This window comes from Astyanax mexicanus, chromosome 13, assembly GCF_023375975.1.
Source record: "Astyanax mexicanus isolate ESR-SI-001 chromosome 13, AstMex3_surface, whole genome shotgun sequence".
In the NCBI taxonomy this organism is placed as follows: Eukaryota; Metazoa; Chordata; class Actinopteri; order Characiformes; family Acestrorhamphidae; genus Astyanax; species Astyanax mexicanus.
This window is the reverse complement of record NC_064420.1, coordinates 38,931,101-38,953,790: the sequence shown is the minus strand read 5'-3', so window position 1 is coordinate 38,953,790 and position 22,690 is coordinate 38,931,101. Positions and strand designations below refer to the sequence as shown.

At 39.1% G+C, this 22,690-nt stretch overlaps 1 protein-coding gene across 1 annotated transcript; it reads left to right on the top strand.

The window, feature by feature from the left end:
- Window positions 1-1,123: 1,123 nt before the first annotated feature.
- On the top strand, window positions 1,124-22,320 carry tmem240a (transmembrane protein 240a). The gene is made up of 4 exons (XM_007246239.4): window positions 1,124-2,522; window positions 5,033-5,139; window positions 10,858-11,066; window positions 21,101-22,320. The coding sequence occupies exons 1-4, from the start codon at window positions 2,466-2,468 to the stop codon at window positions 21,253-21,255; spliced, it is 528 nt and encodes a 175-aa protein (XP_007246301.1). The 5' UTR covers window positions 1,124-2,465; the 3' UTR covers window positions 21,256-22,320.
- Window positions 22,321-22,690: the final 370 nt, after the last annotated feature.

The window sequence follows — 22,690 nt, the reverse complement described above, 5'->3', positions numbered from 1 at the left end:
TTAAGTCAATAACATTTTGCACCTTAAAAACCAATAGCTTTAAATGTTTGCATATTATCTTTTCTTTAGCTTGTGGGCATTAAGTCTTTTAGAGTCCAGATTTATAGACAGTTACACAGTAAAGCCAGCCCATACTGAGTGCCTGAAGCTAGTTTTGTGTTTTTTATTTGTCCAGAAAAATGTTACTCTTAGAAAAGATCCAGTTTGATCTGAGCTGGTGTAGTTTATGAAGTCAGTAAAGCCCTGGGGAGATGTTATCTTGACTTCCACATTTCCCCTGAATTTTTTAACAGATATTTAGACAGTTACACAGTAAAGCCAGCCCATACTGAGTGCCTGAAGCTAGTTTTGTGTTTTTTATTTGTCCAGAAAAATGTTACTCTTAGAAAAGATCCAGTTTGATCTGAGCTGGTGTAGTTTATGAAGTCAGTAAAGCCCTGGGGAGATGTTATCTTGACTTCCACATTTCCCCTGAATTTTTTTTTACATTACATTACATTACATTACATTTGGCAGACGCTTTTGTCCAAAGCGACTTACAAAAGTCAAGTACAAAAGTAATAGGAATTAAGATAAACCATTTTAGATAGGGCTTAAAGGAGGTCGAAGGGAAATAAAAGGATAGAGAAGTGAAGGAGGGGAAGAAGGAAATGGGGTTAGAAGTAGTTAGTGTGTTAGAGGTGTTAAGAGAGTAAGTGCTCTTTGAAGAGTTCTGTCTTCAGGAGTCTCTTAAAGATAGCGAGAGATTCTCCTGATCTGGTAGTGGAGGGTAGTTTGTTCCACCATTGGGGAACTCTGTATGAGAACAACAGATATTTAACAGATATTTAGACAGTTACACAGTAAAGCCAGCCCATACTTAATGGCTGAAAGCCAATTTTTCCCTTTTTATTTGTCAGAAAAATTCTTGTTCCTAAAGAACCAGTTTGATCTGAGCTGGTCTAGTTTATGAAGTCAGTGAAGCCTTAGTGAGATGTTATGTTGACTTCCACATTTCCATTTCCCCTACATTTTTTTAACAGATATTTAGACAGTTCCACAGTAAATCCAGCCCATACTGAGTGGCTGAAAGCTACTTTTAGGTTTTTATGTGTCAGGAAAATTCTCAATCTTAGGAAAGAACCTGTTAGATCTGAGCTGGTCTAGTTGGGAGGTTTGTTGTGGATTCCTATGGATCCAGTCTTTTCAGAAGTAGTCAGTGAAGCCCAGATGAGCGCTCTGCAGCTCTGTTAGTGCTCTGTTAGTGAACAGAGAGAGCAGAGTGAAGGAGGGGAGGCTCCTCCACACGGGCTCGGACTGAAATGGCGCAATATGAACTGCAGCGCGGCCGAGGGGGCGGTTTGGAGGAGCTTCACGAGCCTCGCATCCTCGCGGACAGCAGAGCTTATATAACGAACGGCACGATTTATTAATTGGGAATAATTGGCGGTCTCGAGCGGAGGAAGGGAATTGGACATAATCGACACCTCCTTATCTCTCAGAGGCTGCTTGCTTGCTTGCTTGCTTGCACCCCCAACCCCCCTCATCACCACCACCACCACCTCCACCACCTACCCACCCCATATCTCTCTCTCTCTCTCTCTCTCTCTCTCTTTCTCTCTCTCTCTCTCTCTCTCTCTTCTCTCTCTCTGACACACACACACACACACACACGCACACGAGCAGGTAAAACGCTCCTAGGCAGGCAGGCAGGCGCGAGGATGATGATGATGGCTACAGTAAGACGCGGCGCTCGCGCGTCAGGATGCTGGAGGATGCTGCAGATGCTCGGATGCGAGTAAAGGGAGGGACCATTCTCCCCGGTCCATCCTCACAAGCCTCACAGCTACAGCCTACAGACAGAGCAAGACAAGATATCGAGGATCTTCTTCTTCTTTTTCTTCTTCTTCTTCTTTTTCCTGGCGCGAGATAACCACCTCAGCTCGAGATAACGAGGCAACAGTAGAAAAAAAAACCCTGGACCACCGCACCACCGTATCGCACCGATGCCATCTCACCGGCGCGCAGGAGCCGTACATTCTTAAGCAGCATCAGCATCACCAGCATCAGCAGCATCAGCAGCATCCCTCCCTCCAGCAGAGATCATCCTCCAGCCCCCATCCCCATCTGTCCCCTGATCTGGCTCGGACATTGGTGGTGCGGGCAGCCCACCTAAACCAGCACAGCCACTCCCCCCCCCCCCCCCTCTGGCCTGGCCTGCACAATCCAGCAGACGCGCTCCTAGATGGGGAGGGAAGGCCAGTCTCGGGGGCTCTAGGGTGGGCTCTTGGTGAGTGGAGGTAGGGGGTAGGGTTGGGGCAGAAGCAAGAAGATCCAGGGCCAGGCTGTTCTAGGCTGCCCTCCTTATGCACCGGCCGCAGCCGTCTCCCAGTCCAGGCGCCTTGATGAGCTCCTTGTCCCGGGCCACGGCGCTATAGCTTGGGCAACGCGGGCCAATCCGGGGGGAGAGGAGCACGAGAGCTTTGATGCATATGATCACAACCACCATGATTTTTATGATCCTCGGTGCTTCTGTTGTAATGGTAAGTAACTCAGCTCACCTCATCATTTCTGTGATCTTCCTCTTCAAGGTGCTGTTTCTTATTTCCAAACCTGACTGCAGATAAATGGATAGAAATAAAGGCTAGAAAAGCCAGCAGTGATAACTGGAGCTGCAACAATTAGTCAACAGAATAAAATAACCAAATCAACTAATGTGAATTTCAGTGTTGACTAAATCATTAATTTATAATGAGAAAAGCTATATCCAGTACACTAGATTTAATTAACTGATGGCAGGATTCAGGAGCTGAAGTGCTTGTCTCAGAAGAAATCTAGGGCTCCGGCTGCAACAATTAGTTGAATGATCATCTAACCGAATCAACTGATCAACATTTTTGTGTCAACTATTTGTTAATTTATACCAAGGAAAGTCATATACAGTATACTATCTGTGATACACTGATTGAAATATTAGAGAACTTGACTCAGTGTAAGCTAGAAACTAGCTGCAACAATTAGTTGACATAATCGACTAACCGAATCAACTAATCTGAATTTCTGTGTCAACTATTCGTTAATTCGTAGCAATGGAAGTCATAAGCAGTATACTATCTGTGATAAACTGAGTGAAAGATTAAAGAACTTGTCTTCTGGAAGATCAGAAACACTATCATTGATACCTAGCTGCAACAATTATTCAACATATTGACTAACCGTATCAACTAATCAGAATTTCAGTGTTGACTAATCATTAATTTGTCATGATAAAAGCCATATCCAGTACACTATCTGTGATAAACTGACTAAAGGATTAAAGAACTTGACTCAGTGGAAGCCCAGAAAAGCCAGCATTGATAACTAGCAGCAACAATTAGTCAACATAATTAGCTAACCAAATAGACTAATCTTAATTTCATTGTTGACTAATCATGAATTTCTAATGATAAAAGCCATAGGCAGTACACTAGATTTAATTTACTGATGGCTGTTTTAATTTACTGAATTGAAAAGCTGAAATGCTTGGCTCAGTGGAAGTCAGGAAAAGCCAGCAGTGATAACTAGGGCCACAACAATTAGTTGACATGATCATCTAACCAAATCAACTAATCGAAATTTCAGCTAATTGTTAATTCGTAACAATAAAAGCCATATCCAGTATCTCATCTGTGATAAACTGACTGAAGCATTAAAGAACTTGACTCAGTGGAAGCCCAGAAAAGACAGCAGTGATAAGTAGCTGCAACACTTAGTCGATATAATCGGATAACACAATCAACTAATCGGAATTTCAGTGCTGGCTTATTGTTAATTAGTAAAAGCTATATTTAGCAAAGTATCTGTGATAAACTGACTAAGGGATTAGTGAAAGCCCAGAAAAGCCAGCATTGATAAGTAGCAGCAACAATTAGTCAATATAATCGACTAACTAAATTGACTAATCAAAATTAAAGTGGTGAGTAATCATTAATTTGTAACAATAAAAGCTATAGTCAGCACACCTTTTGTGATAAACTAAAGGAAGACTAAAGGATTGCTGAATCTGACTCAAAAATAAAAGCCATACCCAGTACACTATCTTTAATCATCTGATGGCAGGATTAAAGATTAGTCACTACAATAAACTATCCAAATCAATTATTTGTTGATTTGTAACAATAAAAGGCCAAGCCAGTACACTTTCTGTGCTAAACCAACAAAAGGCTTGAAGTGCTGAAGTGCTTGGTTCAGTGGGAAGCTCAGAAAAGCCAGCAGTGATAACTAGGGCTGCAACGATCAGTTGACAGAATAGACTAATCGAATCAACTAATCAAAACTGAAGTGTTGATTAATCATTATTTTGTTACAATAAACACCATAGCCAGTATAATATCTGTGATGAACTATGATGCATATCCTTACAGCATCTAGACTTTTGATACTGATGGGCAGAGATTAAGCCTAGCTTTGGTCTACATAGCACTTTGAATGGAGATTTTTCCATTGAATTTTTTCATTAGTCTCCCTTGCAAGCCTATAGTCTACAACTAGACTTAATTTCTGTACAGGTAACTGACCCTTAATTTTCTGCAACTTAATCCATTAATGCATGCGTTATTTAATTGATTTTGAATTTTTTTTTTTGCATGTATTATTTTTACAAAGACATTAGATACATTAGATAGTTAAGCTATCAAGGTCGTTTTTTTAATTTGTTATGGGAACGTATGTAATGTTTAAACAGAGACTGGACAACTGGGTGACATTCACAGGTGGGCAGGCTTGAGCAGATACAGTAAAACATGCATTGAAACAGGAGTCATGCCCACAAGAAGCAGAGATTGAAGGCACTTATTGATTAATGTACAAAAAAATATTCTACAGATTAATTGATTAATAAAATGATTAATGCTAGTGACAGTAGTTGCAGCACTAGTGATAACTGCACAGCAAGATATTGACTGTTGGCCTCTATATATTGTAATCAGTTGTACTTTCTATTTTACTTTCTTTTTTTTTACCTCTTTCTTCTTCTTCTTCTTCTTTTTCTTCTTCATTTTCTCGGTGTCTACAGGCGATAGCGTGTCTAATGGACATGAACGCACTGCTGGATCGCTTTCACAACTACATCCTCCCGCATCTACGAGGTGAGGACCGTGTCTGCCACTGCAACTGTGGAAGGTAAGCCATGTGGGAACATTCATGTAACCTCAAAAAAAAAAAACATTCTGAGAATGTTAAGAAAGCTGTGCAGATTCGCATTCTGGGAATGTTAAACTGCTGTTTTAAATAAGGTTGAGGCAACATCAACAGTGTTCTTAAATCATTAAGAAAACTGGGCAGATTCATTTTTAGGGATTATTACGAGACAGTTTTCTGGGTTTGTTAAATTGTTGTAAAAAAATGTTGAGGCAATGTCAAAAATGTTCTGAAAATGCTACGAAATCTGGACACTGGATTCACATTCCATGTGTCCATTTATGTGTATCAATGGCAGTCTTCTGGGAAATTTAAATTGCTGTTGCAAATAGGGATGAGACCATGTTAAAGCTGATGTCCGTAAGTTTAGGGATTTAGCGCCCTCTCTGGTGAGAAAGGGTAACTGCACCGAGCATGCAGAAGAATCATTTTAAAATGGGCGTGTGTGATGCGGTCTTCTTTCAGAGTGGATGAATCCGATTCCAGGTTATGTTCAGTCAGAGAGAGAGAGAGAGAGAGAGTGCCCTCAGTCAGACACTTCACTCCTTTGTTTCTTATTTATTACTATAAGTGAATGAGCTACTGAGCTCTCAGTTTCTCCTTCTGAAGTCTCCATTGCTCCACCAGCCGCTCGCGTTCAGTAAAACTGATACAGATCCTTTTTTAGAGGCTGTACGTGTGACGTAAGTAAGTAAAGACGCGTGATGTAGCCAGAAGAACTTCTGCAAAAAGCTACCCGACACCCTAGTTCTTGAAATGAATATATTAGGCTTAGCACGGATGGTCGTTTCAGCACACTGGTTCCATTAAACACAATATTTTATCCACTCAAAAATACTTCTGCTTTTAGTTTAGAAACAAAATAATATAGACTGTTACATTAAAAAAAACATTCTGAAAACTGTACAGTTTCGCATTGAGGGAACATTCCAAGACAACTTTCTGGCATTGCTACGTTCTTGTTGGACATAAGGTGGAGGCACTGTAAAAATGTTCTGAAAATGTTAGGAAAGCTGGGGAAATTCACACTGAGTGAACATTTCAAAGCAACGTTCAGGGAATGTTTATTTGTTGTTGCACATAATCTTGTTGCATGTAAGCTTGAGGCATTGTCAAAAACAAAATCACGTTGTGAAAAAATTCCAAGACAATGTTCTAGAAATGTTTAATTGTTGAAAATAAAGTAGAGGCAACATCAAAGTTGTTCTGAAAATATTTAGAAAACTGGACATAGTCACACCGAGAGAACATTTCAAGGCAACATTCTGAAAATGTTAAATTGTTGTTGCAACGTAACAAAAAATGCTGAAGGAACATTTCAACACAGCAGTCTGTTAACCAGTTGTAGCAAACAAGGTTGAGGTAACATCAAAAACATTCTGAAAAAAACATCATGACAACTGGACAGACTCACATTGAGGGAACATTCCAGGCAACGTGCCAACAATCAAAATGTACAGTGGAACGAACATATTAGGAAGATAATCTTGTTAGCTGTGACGGACCCACAGACCCTACACACACGTATTCTGTCTCTGAGGCTCCAGAAAATAAGCTGAAATGTTATCATGGGCACAGAAAAGTGGGCCCACAGTTAAGAGATGCATTTTATTTTATTTTATTTTATTAGCTATAGGTCAAAGCAGTGGATTTCAGCTCTGACTTAGGGATGTAAAGATAAAAATGGATTCAGGTTTTATATGATTCTTGATTGTTGAGTCAAAATTGTGAGTTAGATTTGAAATATTTTGTATGTTTTATATGGTACCAAGTTTAAATTATGTTCACAGAACATGTTGGGTCAAAGTAATATTAATAATTATACACTTTGCAGCATTTGGCATCTGTGGCTTTCATTAAGAGTGTGGCCTATGGTGCATTTTTAATACATGGTACTACTTAACTATGTGCCTTTTTAATTTGGCAAATTTTATACCTTGTAACTGGAAGCAGGTACGTTTTATTACCGGATTACTTGTTGTTTTAAGTGAGCCGAGTTGCAACTAAAATGTGCAGAATGCTAACTGATCAGAGAGTACTGTCACTGTATTCAACACAACACAAACCTAGCACATTTCCTTTATTCAGCTCACTACAGCAGCAGGTCAGCTTGCACTCTGGTCTTTTGAAGGGGTACAAATGTTCCTTGAATTTTTGGCCAACAAAAGAATCCAACAAGAGCTGGATCTCACCAGGTACATTTTGAGGGACTGGTAATGAAAAACACAAGAATAACTTAGAGTAGAATCAAGAATTGTATGTACCAAGTAGTGGAGAAGTCAGAGTCATTATACACAGTGAGTCAAAAGTCGCAGGACACACTTTAATTTCAAAAAGTAAATATGACAGCCATGTTTTAGACACAGGGTAAAATAAAGGCCCCTCCTCCATGGCTTTCTGGAGAATTCATAAATGTCATTTTCCCTTCCATTTCGTTTCCATTTCGATTCTGAAATTAGTTTGAATATAAGTTTTGACTTACCCTTCTTAATGTCTTCCCCGTTGATTCTAATGAGCAGAGCGTAGTTTTAATACCAGCCTAGGGAACTGATCCCTGGTCAGGGTGGTAGTCCATGTGTGAAGGTGTCAAATATTCATTAAATTGATATTTAAAATAAGCAAGAACACTTATTGGAATAAGCCTGTTGTTTACAATGGGACTTTACAGCAACTTTACAGTGGGAGGAAAATGTCTCTTGGTTTATTCGTCACAATTTAAAGAAAGAAGGCTTTGGAGTGTACAAACACACATTTTCTCAATATTAGAGTCGGTTTTTCAATATTTTATATGAGTAAAATGTTGTGACTGTACACAGATCTAATTATTATTATTGGCTTGGGTCAGAAAATTACACATTTATTGAAAGATGACCAATTACGGTGGTATGCGACACACGTTTTTATTTAGATTGAATGAGATTTAGAACAATGCAGTGTCGACCACAAATTCTTGTCAGAAGAACAGCGTGGTGATCTTATTAGTTTGGAGAACTGAACCCTGATCACCGGTAATCTGATACCTTCTCAAACCATATAAATATAAATATTTATATTTTATATTTATAAGAGCTTATTCTAGCAAGAATCAAATATTATTCTAATATTTTTCAATATTACACAATAACTGAACTGACTCTGCAAAGATCTGATTATCTTCATATATCAGTTTTGGTTTGACTGAAAAGTGTATTTTTGTATTTGACACAGATTTCTACCACACAGGTTTACAATTTGAATAATATCAGATAGACATGAGTCTATCTTATTAGTGCAGTGTGGTTTTCTTACCTTTTTTCAGAATTATACCCTGATCTGATTGGCAGTGATCTTACACTATTCCAATCCCCATATACATTTATAAAGAGCTATTCCATCAGGTGGCACATGTTTAAGGGGCAAAAAATAATGTCAAAAGGAAAATAGACACTTGGAGTAGAAAAAAAAGCTTTTTTGCAGTCAAACAAAAATGTTGCATCTTCAAAACAGCAATTTTACAAGAGAAAGTGACCCTGGTTTCATTGGAAGTCAATATAATGAACTAGGTATGTTATTACAGTGTAAAGGGGCATAGGGTGTGATTATACAAATATATCATCTTAATTCGGAATTTTTCAATATATTTTATGGTAAAAATGTTTTGACACTAACCAAATCTAATTATATACGTAATTTGGCTTGAATAAGAAACATCTAATGTATTTACTGAACAAAGACAGAAAAATACATTCATGGGATTTGCTAAACACGCCTATGCAGACTAGCTCAGCATTTGAATGAGCGGTAGGTAAATGCAGGGTCCGTAGGTTTACGATCCGTAGTCCATAGATTCTTGTTTGGTAGAGTGTGCTGTTCTTATTATTTCTTAACTGATCCCTGATCAGCAGTGATCTCACTGTCGCACAAAAACCTTGTATCTTGAATATGTGAACTTTACAGGAGATGTGGGTTGTTATTGGAAGTCAGCCTTTCCCATCACCCGCCACAGATCAGCTGCCCATCGTCCAGTTTTTGCAACATGCCTCAGACTAGTTGCTCAATCTCCAATACAGATCACATTCAGATCACAAAAAAGTTTTCTTTGTGATGCAGTTCTAGAAACTATGCTGTGAAAAACAGACCATGTTGAATTCACAGTTTCTCTGATATCACAAGAACCAACTCATTTGCATAGCTCCACCTATTCAGCCTAGACAGTTTAGCTCCGCCTTTCTTCTTCATATTTTCTTTCCAATGTAGCAATTTAATAATCTATTTTTTATAATGTGTAGTAATTTAATTGTCTATCTATCTATCTATCTATCTAGAAAATGCGCCACTGACTGATTAAAACCATGACAGCAGTCAATCGTCAGAGTCGCTTACACCCAGAATAAAGAATAAAATAACATTGAGCTGCTGGTGTACCTGTAAAATTATTTAGTCAAAAGTGACAAAAATACTAATTAGAAATTTTGATATTTAGGCTGTTTAGTTTATGTCATGGTAAAAAAAAGTGACAAAGTGAATAAAAAACAATTTTATTTGGCCAAACATTATTTGTTTTTGGTTTTGGCAAAAGTTTTTTATTGCGATGCATCTCTAGAGATTATGCTGTAAAAAAATCTATCTATCTATCTATCTATCTATCTATCTATCTATCTATCTATCTATCTATCTATCTATCTATCTATCTATCTATCTATCTATCATACACCCTGAGCAAGGCGCATCGGGAAGCTCTTTGCTATCTTTCACCCTGTCAACAGTCTGTTTTCATGCCTTGCACCCTCGTTGTTAAATTAGCATCAGATTTTAACAATAAATCTACACTGATGGGCGTGGTGGTCTGGAAGTGAGGTGTATACAGGTTTATTTCTGGCATATTGCGATTTTGGCTGTGGAAAATACAGGTGCGCCACTGACTGATTAAAAACATGACAGCAGTCAATCGTCAGAGCCCATTCCTATAGCTTGCATACACCCAGAAAAAAGAATAAAATAACATTGCTGTTTCCTTAAATGAGCTGCTGGTGTATCTTCACAGCGTGAACACGCAGATCAGTATCCTCTGCTGAGAAGCACAAAGCGCCACACCGTTAAGATATGAACACGCCAAAAAAAAATAAGAGCTTACCTGCTTCTTAAAGGGAATGACAACTGGCACACTACCCCCAAAACACACACATGATTAATTAAGAGAATTAGTACATGACTTTTGCATGTTGTGAGCCGAACAAGGCGTATTTTTGTAACCTCATGGTACCAAAGACGCACCAACACGCCCTTAATCCAGCTGCGTGATACGCAATTTAGTACAATATGTATTGTGTAATTAGTAATGTGTATTGTACAATCTATCTGTATGTCTGTCTGTCTATATATTCTCTCTATATAGTCTCTCTGCCTGTCTCTCTCTCTCTCTCTCTCTGTGCCCACACTCTTAGAATTAAACTTTAAAAAGCTTCTTAGGAAAGTAGTTCCCTAAAGAATCATCTATTAAATGTACTTTTGGGATCCCGGAGTGGTTCTGTGGCGTCGCTCCAAAGAACATTTCTGACACGTTTATTTTTAAGAGAGTGTGTTTTCTCTGTGTGTTTTCTGTGGCTGTTTCTGAGCAGATCTGCACTGCTTGCAGTATTTTTTGTGTGCTTGTGCTTGCAGTATCTGTGTGTGTTTGTTTGTTTCTAAATGTCAGGTCTTAATGTGCTCTTTCTCTCTCAGACACCACGTCCATTATGTAATTCCATATGACGGGGACCATTCGCTGGTGGACTCTTCGGAGAACTACTTTGTGAGCGACAGTGTGACCAAGCAGGAGATGGACCTCATGCTGGGGCTGTTGCTGGGCTTCTGTATCAGCTGGCTGCTGCTGTGGCTGGACGGGGCGTTACACTGCGCTGTGAGGGCCTGGAGAGCCAGCCGCTACTACGGTGAGTGTGATGGGGCTGTTGTGTGGGCGAGTGGGTGGGTGAGCAGTGTCCACAGTATGGGTGGAAGAAAATATCAGTATATCAAAGTATCGTGATATTTAGTTTTTTACAATTTTGAGTTGTGTAAAAAAACACAGTATTGAATATAAATGATTAGTTTACATGTAAAGATTGGTGTCAGAAGTGGTTTGTTTTGTGTTGTGTTTAAGCCACGCCCACTAGACAGCAGTGTTATACTCTTTAGTCATTAGATCCCACTGTTCTGACTGGATAAAAAGGCCAACTTTTCGTTCACTCATGTTTTTAAAATAAAATAGTGTGCTTAATAACTTGACAGTTTTCCTAAAATTTGGTTGAAACTACTGTAATGTATCGCCTTGCTCACAGTATTGCAATTATATCAATATAATTATATAATAATTCAATATCGCTTGATATATTGAATTGTAAGCTCTTTTTTGTGACTGGAATTGTTCTATCCAATACACAGCTCTACATCAGTGTATGAGCTGGAAGCTGCATGTGCACAGACTGATCCCTTGTGAAAAGGAAGTATATGTAAGAGCATTAAAAGTATGTTTAAATGAGGTAAAGAATACTATACTAAAAGTACATTTCAAATTAATATACTTTATGAAAATACACGTTAAATAAACTTTCTCTGTATTTTCATAAAATGTACTTTTAAGCAATGCTTTAAATTATATGTTGTGTTAATAAAAAAAAAATATATATATAGTGGCATTAAATACTGCTTAACATGCTTGACTTGAGTCTATTTAGATGTACACAATATGTGCATAAATATGCAAATAAGTACATTTACAATATGCTTCAAGTGTATTAAAAAGGTGTTTAAAAAAAACACATACTCAAAAGCACAATTGAATGCATTTATGTTGTGTTTAGATATAGCCTAATAACAACTGAAATATACTTAAGTTGCCATTAGTGGTTCTAAAATAGTACATTTAGTATGTGTTTAAGTACATATTTAAATTTTAAAAGTATGTACTTTTCTATGTTAAGTATACTTTTAAAAAATATAGTTAAATACACTTTTCTTTTACAAGGGATGTGCTGTATGATTCATAATGTGGCAGTTGAAGATATTTGTGTGTGTGTGTGTGTGTGTGTGTGTTTGTGTGTGTGTCAGAGAGAGGGAGTAAGTTTGTCTGGAGAAATGATTCACTCTTACACCTCTCATGTTTAGGGAATAAATTGGAAGCTTGGATCCTGACACTCCGTATGTCCGATGTCATGATTAATCAAGTCTTAGAAATATGAGAACACAAAAGATCGCTCTATTGCTCATCATTTATGTAAGGCGATGAGAGCGAGGGAAGGAGGAGGTGGGGGGGGGGGGGGCGGCGGTGTAATGATGGTGGCACTAGATGTTTAATCACTTTAGTTTGGGAATTATCAGCCACAGTGTTGGTGGATAAACAAAGCTTAAGAGGATTTGTTCATTATGCCTATGTACTGTAAGCTCTGAAACAGTGGAAGCAGCATCCTGTCCAATAGAACAGCTCACTGTATTTTCAAATATGGAGGCTCAGATTAGTGCTGGTCGATATGGACTCAAATCAATATCACGATTATTTGAACCTTTTACCTTGATTACCAGTGTTGTGCATGAATGTGTTCAATAAATGGTGCTTACTGAACATGTACATGTTTCATTTTACAAATATTGAACACAAACGTGGGTGTCGTTCACTTTAACACAACTGAACATGCAGACAAGCCAGAGCCGGTTTATGAACAGCCCACCCTTTTCCTATCTCCATCTTTATATCAGAAATTTACTGCAAACTGCTAGAGGGAGTGAATCCAAAATCAATGGAAGTGGAATAGAGCTAAACGGCTAAAAATATTAACTAGCCCTTGACCAGAATATTACTTTCATTTTTAATTTAATTTAAAGTAAAATCAGGTCTAGTTTTAGGCAATAAGGATGCTACATTAATGCTACTGTGAGCTGACTGGTCAGGCCCGTAGCCAGCATTGTGATGGGGGGGATCTTTTTCCCCCAAAAGTGGACTTCATTTGGCTTTCTATTCCAATGCCCCCTGAATACACGAGCACACTTCAAACCTTTTAATTTAGACATATTTTATTCATTATAAGTTTGTTGTGAATCTGTTGTTGCTGTCCTTATTTGTTCGTCTGTTGCTCCCCACTGTTAACATAAATTTGATATAAATGTAAGTGTTACTCAAACTTCCTACATCTGTGATGTGACTTCATTGTCTGTCTCTGTTGCTCACCTCAGTTGTCTGTTGCTTTGTTCCATTGTCTCTGTTGCTGCCCTCCATTGTCTGTCTCTGATGTTGCTGTCCTTGTCCTATTGTCTATCTCTCTACTATTGACATAAATAGATAAGAATTACTTCATGAGGAACACTATCGGTATGGTCATTAAAACTTGAACATGAATTAATAATAATATAAATTGAAGTGTTCTGTATTATTCAAATCTTCCTACAACTGTGCTGGGACTTCGTTGCCCCCCCCCCCCCCCCCCCTTTCAGCTCGCTGAACTCTGCGCCTGATTGGCTGACAGATCTCATTTGCATACCGTCTGGTCTGTGAGGGATTCATTAGATATGCGTGGATTCGTGGAGCGACGAATAATCCGCTTTTAATAACGCGTTAAAGTTGATATTATTTTTTTCTTCCTCAAATTATTTCAAGCACTGTTTGGATATATGTGAGAATTACTGGTGACTGGATTGATGGATTTTCTTAAGTTTGGAGCCGTTTTGAAGGTAAGAGTGTGGGGGAAGCGCTGGAGGGGGTTGGGTGTGTGTCTCGAGTGTCCTGAGGTAAACACAAAGCGAAACACAAGCAGATTTAAACTCTAAACACAGTTCCGTAATCCGGAGAGGCAGACGGTTCGAATGGTGCATGTTCGCATTCGATTAAATATGGACGTACAAAAAACGCAAATATGAAAATAATATTTCCTAACTTTCATAAACTAGGCATATTTTGCCCTAAATGTTTATTTTCTGAAAGGAGATACGGCTAAATAGGCTAGATAACTGAAAAGCTTTAAAATGGCATATTGGGTGTCTATATTGAACCTATAAGTATTCATAAACACAGCCAGATATTGAATATGATATTTTTCTGGCCCGCCGGCCCACCTCTATACTGTATTTTATATATGGCCTTAGGAGCAACAGGCATGTTGAGAGTAAAATACACCCTAGCTTGATCGTCAGCATTGCAAAGTGAGTGACTGAATGTTATTGTCACTTAACCTACATTTCTTAAAAATCAACTAAAATCCAGACTTTGGAGTTATCGCAATAATAACAGTAATAACCCGGTGTTACATGTACAATATACTATTGGGCTTAGCCGAGCCCGGCACTTTTAACGCAGGGGAGTTGTAAAGAAATAGAAGCCCTACACTCAGCAACTTACCAATTTTGGGCCTTTTTTGAACAGGTCACCAATGTTTTGGGACAATGTTACCGCCGATTTCTTCCGTTTTCGCTCCTTGTCTTCTTTTTTACCCATTTTCTCAAGTAACTTTCCCCTGATTCTTATTCTTTCCACAAGCTAATAACAGAAATGGGGAATTACCGCCACCTACTGGATTGGTGTAAAACAGTCTGAACAAAATGTGTAAAGAGAAAGATTAACAATTTTTCTTACTCGTCACTACTCTGGGGGCAGGGAGGGGGGCTCGAACGAACCCTTCGATCCCCCCTGGCTACGGGCCTGCTGGTTGGTGCGCTGATGCTGGAGTTACAGTCAGAGCAAGAGGGAGTAAAGAAGGAGTAAACGAACCATACACGAGAATCAATCCAAAGGTCATAGACAGGAAGGTGATATCAGAGGGCAGGCAAAAATCAGGGTCGGTAAATACAAAACAAGGTCGAAAATGAGAGAGCTAACATTTGACAATGGGATAAATGCTTTGTATGTGGAAAATCCAACAATATTAGGCATGCAGTAAGTAAAGTGAGGGTGTATATATAGTGTGCGTGTAACAGGTGAAATCAATATTCAGGCGATTGGCTTCCTGGTAGAGCTGTGTGCAGTGTCATGTGATCGTGAATGGGAGTGATGTCAGTGTGTGGTGCGTTCTGAGTATTGTAGTCCGGAGAGCTGAGTGTGGGAGAGACAGGAGCGCCTTCAGCGCTAGACGTGACAATTGCTGACATTTAAGTCTATTTAAAGATCTGAAATATGGAATGATGTCACATATTATGCAACGATATCACCGCTGTTCAATGAAAAACAAGTATCTCCAAAATGGCAACTTTACCATGGAGAGAAAAAACTTCTAAATTTTCAATGTAAGTCAATATAAAAGGAATTAATTTCAGGTCATTTTGAAGCATTTCTATTGGTCCATTCATCAAGAAATTTTGGAACAGTGTAAGGAACAGTTTGTCTGTTCAAATTATGTAGTGATTAAACAGATGGAGATACTTATTTTTCCATTGGAAATCGATGATATACTGTATGTTAACCACCTTTAAATTTCAAATGTTCTCAGAAACCTACATTTGCCGCATAATACACAAGTCCTGCTTCATCGGACACAGAGTTGTGCTTATTGAAGTGAAAAGTGTGCGTTTTGGGTCGATGCAAGTAAACCACCAGGCAGCAGGGCAGTTGTTTGTTACAGTCATCTGGGTCTGCAGGGGCGGAGAGGTACATATGTTGTGTCTGGAAATGTTAGTGCCTCTTTCAGAAAGAAGGCTTTCAGTTTCCTTTTGCGCTCACCATCCCGTGGGTAGTTGTTTGGAGATCATCTTGGGTAAATGGAGTGTCGGAGGAGGGATATAAATGGAAGGAAGCAGAAGTAGGTTAAACAGGAGTGGACAGCTTTTCTTTAAATATTTCATCTGCACAGTTTGCTTAAGTCACACTGGGCTGTGTGTGGCCTGTGATCATGTGCAAGACTTGCATTAAACATGACCAGGATACACTATATGGACAAAAGTATTGGGACAACTGTGCATTCACAGATTTTTCTGACATCAAGGGTTTTAAGGAAAGAGTTAATGCTGCTTTTGCTAAAGTAACTGTTTCTACTGAATGGGAAGGTTTTCTACTAGATTTTGAAACATTGCTGCTCCACAACTCAATGCTATGGTGCTTTATACCCCATCTAACAATGTACCTTGACTGAAGTAACCTAAATGAAATATTTCCTATAATTTTCCTATTGTCTAACATTGACAGGGAGATGTTTTTTCCACTCCTCCATGCAGAATTCTCTCAGCTGTGTGTTTAGGGGTTTCTTGCTTTCACAGCTCATTTCAAATCACCCCACAGCATCTCAACTGACAAAGGTTTCCATGGGATGTCCTCATTTTTGTACATATCTGTGTGGCTTGGCCTTGTTCAGATTTAATTCTGATTCTTAAGATAAAATGACCAGGTGTAAACAGGATTTTAGAGACACTGGTCACAAATAAGACAACTCAATGCTAGGGTGCTTTATGCTTTATACCCATCTAACCCACACCTGGCACAAGCAGAGAGTGATATTCTGTTGGAAGTATTTTTTTACAGGGACTAGATAATCTGTGTGTGCATTTGCTCATCCGTTTCAGCAAGAGGTGCAAAATAATGTATCTGAATGCATTAAAAGGTATCCACAAACATTTAGACAAATATTGACAAAGGGTTACAAACTCAGTTGATCATTTTATGATTTATTTAGTTTTTATATATTTTTTGAACGTCCCCCTAATGTTCTTGCCATGAGCACAGTGACCAGTGTTCAGCAGCCTTACTCACAAGATAACACCTCACAACTTATACAAGCGTGGGCATTCCCGAGATGTCCTTTAAAGTAACACTCTATAATCTGCTTACATACTGCTATTCTATGATCTTTGCCATGTGAGTGTAATAATAGGGATGGAATTATTTTTTAACAACAAAAATTATTTTGCTGAAAATAAAAAAAAATCTATATTTTTTGATAAACGGTGAGTTTTTTTATTGATATATTGACATATTAGTTTTTTTGTATTCAAATCGGATTGAATTCAAACACAAATACAGATTCACATTCATATGTCAGCATTTAGTCTCCATACATTAGAACAGTGCACATAATAGTAACCATTGTCTTAAATGTGAATCACCAATTTAGCCTTTGTTGTATGAGTTGTATAGAGAATCATTACCTTTGTTAATGAACCCCATGAGTCTTTTCCTTTAAGAATGATTATATCACTGAGCTTTAATTCAGCACGAATGAGCCTTAATATCACAGCAGATGTCATGATATGATGATGCCGCTCTGTGCGTGCAGGGGGATATTGATTGTGGTGATAGTATATGAGGAACTGTGGGGATGCCCCGTTAGTGGAGCACACCATGGCCTTCAGAGTGTGACGTTGATGGCAGGTCAGCCTCATTTAGCCTCTCTGAGACAGAGAGTGAAGGTGAGGTGGTGTGAGAGAGAGAGCGAGAGCACGAGAGAGAGAGAGAGAGAGAGAGAGAGAGAGAGAGAGAGGAAGAGAGGAAGAACAGAGGGGGGAGATGCTGTCATATCCCCACCCCCACTTGTGAACACACACACACACACACACACACACACACACACACATACACACAGACGGTCTCACACAATATTACACACACACACCCACACACACACACACACACACACACACTTTCACTCCCTCCTGCACCCTCTTGCTTCGTGAGTGCTAAAAATAGAAAGAGAGCAGCTGGAAAGGGAAAGCAAGCAAGGGGGGAGACATGTGTGAGTGAGAAGACACACACACACACACACACACACATTGCATAGAGGAGTACACATTGATTTTTTTATAGCTCTCATTCTCCTAATTCCATCTCTCCCCCACCCATTCCTCCACAGTTCACTGGCTGAAGTCTCCTTGCCTTTCTCCTTTATGCTCAATCAATTCTCTATTTTGCTGGTTTATTTCCCTTGTAAACTGGGTTCTATTGTTATGTATGGCAATGCTAATAGTAATGCTAATAATAATAATACTAATACTGTAATAAAATAAAATAATAAACAGGTAAGCAGGTCAGGTAGTGACTCCACACTGTTATGGCTCACTGTGTATGACTGTGTATTATGCTAATTTAAACCCAGTAAGCCAGTACTGCGTCAGCTCCACACTCTTCATTGCGATGGTGTTCACGTGTGCATCCTCTGCCATCGGGGGGGGAGTTTGTTTTTATTCAAATGAAGGATTTATAAAACGTGGCCCTTATTTATTAGCTCCTTCTGAATACCCTTCAGCAGAGTCCTTGTGCATGGCATGCCCGTAGAATGCTATAAATAACCCTCCCCTCCTTTCTGCTCGGCCATCGGTGAGGGGCAGGGCTGTCTGGGGATCTCTCTTTCTGTCTCTCTGTCTTTCAGTGTCTCTCTCTCTCTCTTACTCTGAGTTGATTAGTTGGTGCCTTACTTAAAGGCTTAATTCTTCACACTTACCACACAAGACTATAGTGCTTTTATGTTTACTGTTTACTGTATTTGTACCTTTTATTGTTTAACATTGCAAATCATTGCTGTATCTAAATAAAACAATACCCACAGTTTTTTTGCATGCAATGAACCAATTGAAACAGCACATAATCTCATGCAAAATTTAAGTTACAAAAAATAAGAGTTAAAAGCATTGTTTTTTTCCTCCTAGTGAAAAATCAATCAACATGTTTGATTAATTGCCCACACCAGATGCTGTTGGACGACCAGGAAATGTTTTGTGTGTTTTTTTTTTTTTTGTTCACAACAGCTAATACCCAGCTAATGTTGCCAACATACAGCTTTGGGAAAAAAAAATAAGAGATTCAGTTTTTAAATCAGTTTCTCTGATTTTGCTGTTTATAGGTATACGTTTGAGTAAAACGAACATTGTTGTTTTATTCTATAAACTACAAACACCATTTCCCCCAAATTCCAAATAAAAATATTGTCATTTAAAGCATTTATTTGCAGACAATGAGAAATGGCTGAAATAACAAAAAAGATGCTTAAATAATGCAAACATTTTAAGAGTTCAGAAATCAATATTTGGTGGAGTACCCCTGGTTTTTGATCACAGTTTTCATGCATCTTGGCATGTTCTCCTCCACCAGTCTTACACACTGCTTTTTGTTTTACAAATGTGGTAATGCTGACTCCAACACTGATACTAATACGTAATATTGCAGCACTAAATTTGGGCTGGAGGGGCTTAGGAGCTCCAATCATGCTCAGAAGCCACTGTTCTGTTGTCGTTGGTTTATGTGGTTTATGTAATCCACTGGTGGAGCATTATTTACCATTCTGTTGTTAATGTAGAGGGTGAAAAGGGGTCTTTGTCAGGTTCTTATAAAGTTACTAAATGGGAATATGGATTGGCCTTGTTTTTCTGCACCTGGTGATGCTACAAAATAGCTTTTTTGAATGATTTAAAAAATGTAGAAATTGGCCCTTATATCAAGACAAATTCATTATACAGAAATATAATGGTTTTTTTTAGTTTTTTTTTTTTGTTTTAATCAAATCAACTGCTCATTTTTTTAAAGTCTAGTCCTGGGTTTTTTTTGTGGGTATTCTTTATTCTGGCACCATGGGCGTGGTAGTGGGGGGAAAAGTGGACCTGACTACCCAGGGCCCAAGTAGGGAGAGGGGCCCATAAAAATCCTGATTTATTCATTTATTTTTAAGTGGTATTTTTATTATTGAATTGGGCCCTCTAATTAACTATTTATTAATTAATCTATCAAAAATTATTGATAACATCTACTGAGAGAATTAACTTTAGTTACAGTCCTCTCAACATATGGGACATTCTGGGAGCCCCCTCCTGGAGGCGCAAGATGGTTTGGTCCGCCCGACAGCGACCCGGCTACAGGTGTACCGTCAGTGAGCCCAGATTAAATGACCTGGAGGGGGGGGGTTAGAGACTTCATGCTGCCCCTAAAACAGAAATCAGGTTATCAGAAGAAGAAAGAAAGAAGGCAGAGTGAGGGGAGGCAGCTGTTGACGGCTTTCTTTCCCAAAGGTGAACAGAGTTTGCTTGTTATGCTAAGTGTAATTAAAGTTAATGTAGTCCTCTCCACACAGCTGCTGCTGATGTCTGTATGCTCACGTGAAGCCGTTAGCTTAGCAAATTACCAACCAGGCTGCTGCTGCTGTAAGAATAAAGGTAATTCTGAGCCGCGTAAGGTTAGATATCGACATTAACCGGTCTTAGAAACTCCCCCTTACGTTGGTATGTTGGTTCAAGAGAGAGAGAGAGAGAGAGAGAGAGAGAGAGAGAGATTTATTATAAGTTATAAGTAAGTTATTATTTTGGTTCAGTGCGTGTGCTATAGCCTATTGTCTACTAACACAGCAGAGCTGAAAGAGAAACAGTGCTGAGACTTAATAAATGATCCACCTAGCAATATTTCTGCTGCATATATCAACGTGTAAATAGCCTACCAATATCTCTGTAGGTGCGAGTACACACTAGTAATATATTAAGCAATAAAGCAATTGATTATTTTTGTCTGGTAAAAAGCCTTAGCATTGCCAGTGCAGTGCTTAAAAAGCTATTATCAACGCTCAATAAATTCATGATGTTACCAAAGCCAATTAATAATCATGTTAAATAACTGTGATCTCAATATTAATCAAAAATAATTGTGATCATGATTTTTGCCATATATTTTTGCCAGAGATTGTAGCTTAAAACTTTATAAATGCTTTTTATTTTAGATAAATACCGCTTTTTTGCTCACGTTCTTCATGTACTTGATAGGGGCCCACTGACATTGCGAGTGTACAGGGCCCAGAATTTGCTGCTACGCCCCTGTCTGGCACTAACCCACCACTTTCACCACTATTGCTTTAGGGACAGCAGTTCCCATTCCTGTTCCTGAAGATCTACCTTTCTGTTGCATCTAGTTTAAACTAAGACTCTCAGGAAAGTAGATTTCCATGAGAAAGTTGGGTGTCAACCTTATCTATTCAAAGAGCCAAGTCCAAGACTGCATGACAGAACCTAACAAGTTCCTTGTATTGTTCTTCTCCATTCGCAGACACACCGTCCTGGTCCTGGCTTCCTCAGTTCTGTAACCTGCGGGACCTCCGTAGACGTGCACAGTTACGACAGCTGGAGGACTCCAGTGGAAACATGGTGCATATCAAGCAGAAGCTCTACCATAACGGCCACCCCAGCCCCCGTCACCTTTGACTCTCAACAGCAGTATCCCCCTTCCCGACTTCCCCATCACCAAATGCTGCCTCAGAGACCCTCTTCAACAGTCCCACTACTGTCAGAACCACCTTCTAGACTTTCTACAGCCACTCCACACAGTCCAGAATTTGAGGAAAGGAAAAAAAGGAAAACTAAGACTAAGAAAGAGGAAAGAAATCGCGCAACTTTTGTCCACGCACCATGTTCGTGGGGGAGGTTTGGGGGGGTGGAGGTAAGAGGTTTGGGGGTCTTTTTTTCTGTACAGGCATTGTCATTTTTTAATTGTTCAATCTAGGCATGCACTTTTAAAATGGGGTGGGACGTGCATAAACAGTGTCTAAATGGGGCAGTGAGCCTAGGGTGATTTTCATTTTCAGTCTCCTTTTGCTTTTTTTTGTTCATCGGAATGGATTTTGGGACACGTGTGGGCGGGGCTGATGAGCGCAGAGGGTGGGAAAGGGTGTCATGGTTTTTTGTGATGGCGTAGTTAAAAGATGACTGCTTGTGTAAATAGTTATACATATTGTTTTATGGGACGTTAAGTCAACACACAGGGTTAGGGGGTCTTTAGAAACGAGCTATTATTCGTGTGCCAAGAAAAACGAACAAACACAGAGTGAATTTAAAAAAAAGTCTGAAAGCAGGAGTGAGACGTGGATGAAAACGGTTCTCTGTAAAATAATGACTGATCAGCTTTGTTACCTAGTGAAATCAATGAATGTATGTAATTTTATCTGTAAATAAAGGAGATGGAGGGAGAGACCAGTTGATGGGTCAGGGCTCTTTGTGCAGGACTGAGTTTTCCTGAGTTCCAACCAGAGAAAGAGAGAAATAAAGAGAGAGAGAGCCTTCAGCTCCTGCCTTGTCTTCCCTTCACTGTGTCCAGTAACCCGTCCAGGCCTCCTTTTAAATAACTCCCCAGTCAAACAAGAGCAAACCAACGTGCCGGCACAGAGAGCCCTGACCCACTTTCCCCTTCCTCTCCATGTCCAGACATTGCTGTTGTGAAGATGAAATGTCTGTTTTATTAAAAGTGCCATTGAAGCACAACAGTGACCCCTATTGTGGAGACGCCATATTTATTTCATTCTCAGCACTCTCACTTCCAGCTGTGACCACACAATCTCCATCCCCTTTTTAAATTGTATTAACACACACAAAATATAAAAAAAAACAATATAGGTGCATTTAGATAAAACGTATTATTATTATTATTATTATTATTATTAATAAACTATTATTACAGTCTCCTGTTGATTCCTGCTTCCACCACAGCACTAAAGGATCACAGCTTCTTTCCCTCACCTGCAGAATTGATGCTGAGGGATTGGAAGAGTTTCTTCAGCACTGCATTATAAATAGGACTCCACTGTGTCGCAGAAATGTGTAACAGGCCTAGATAATAACATCATCCTGGTGGTCTTAAGAATTG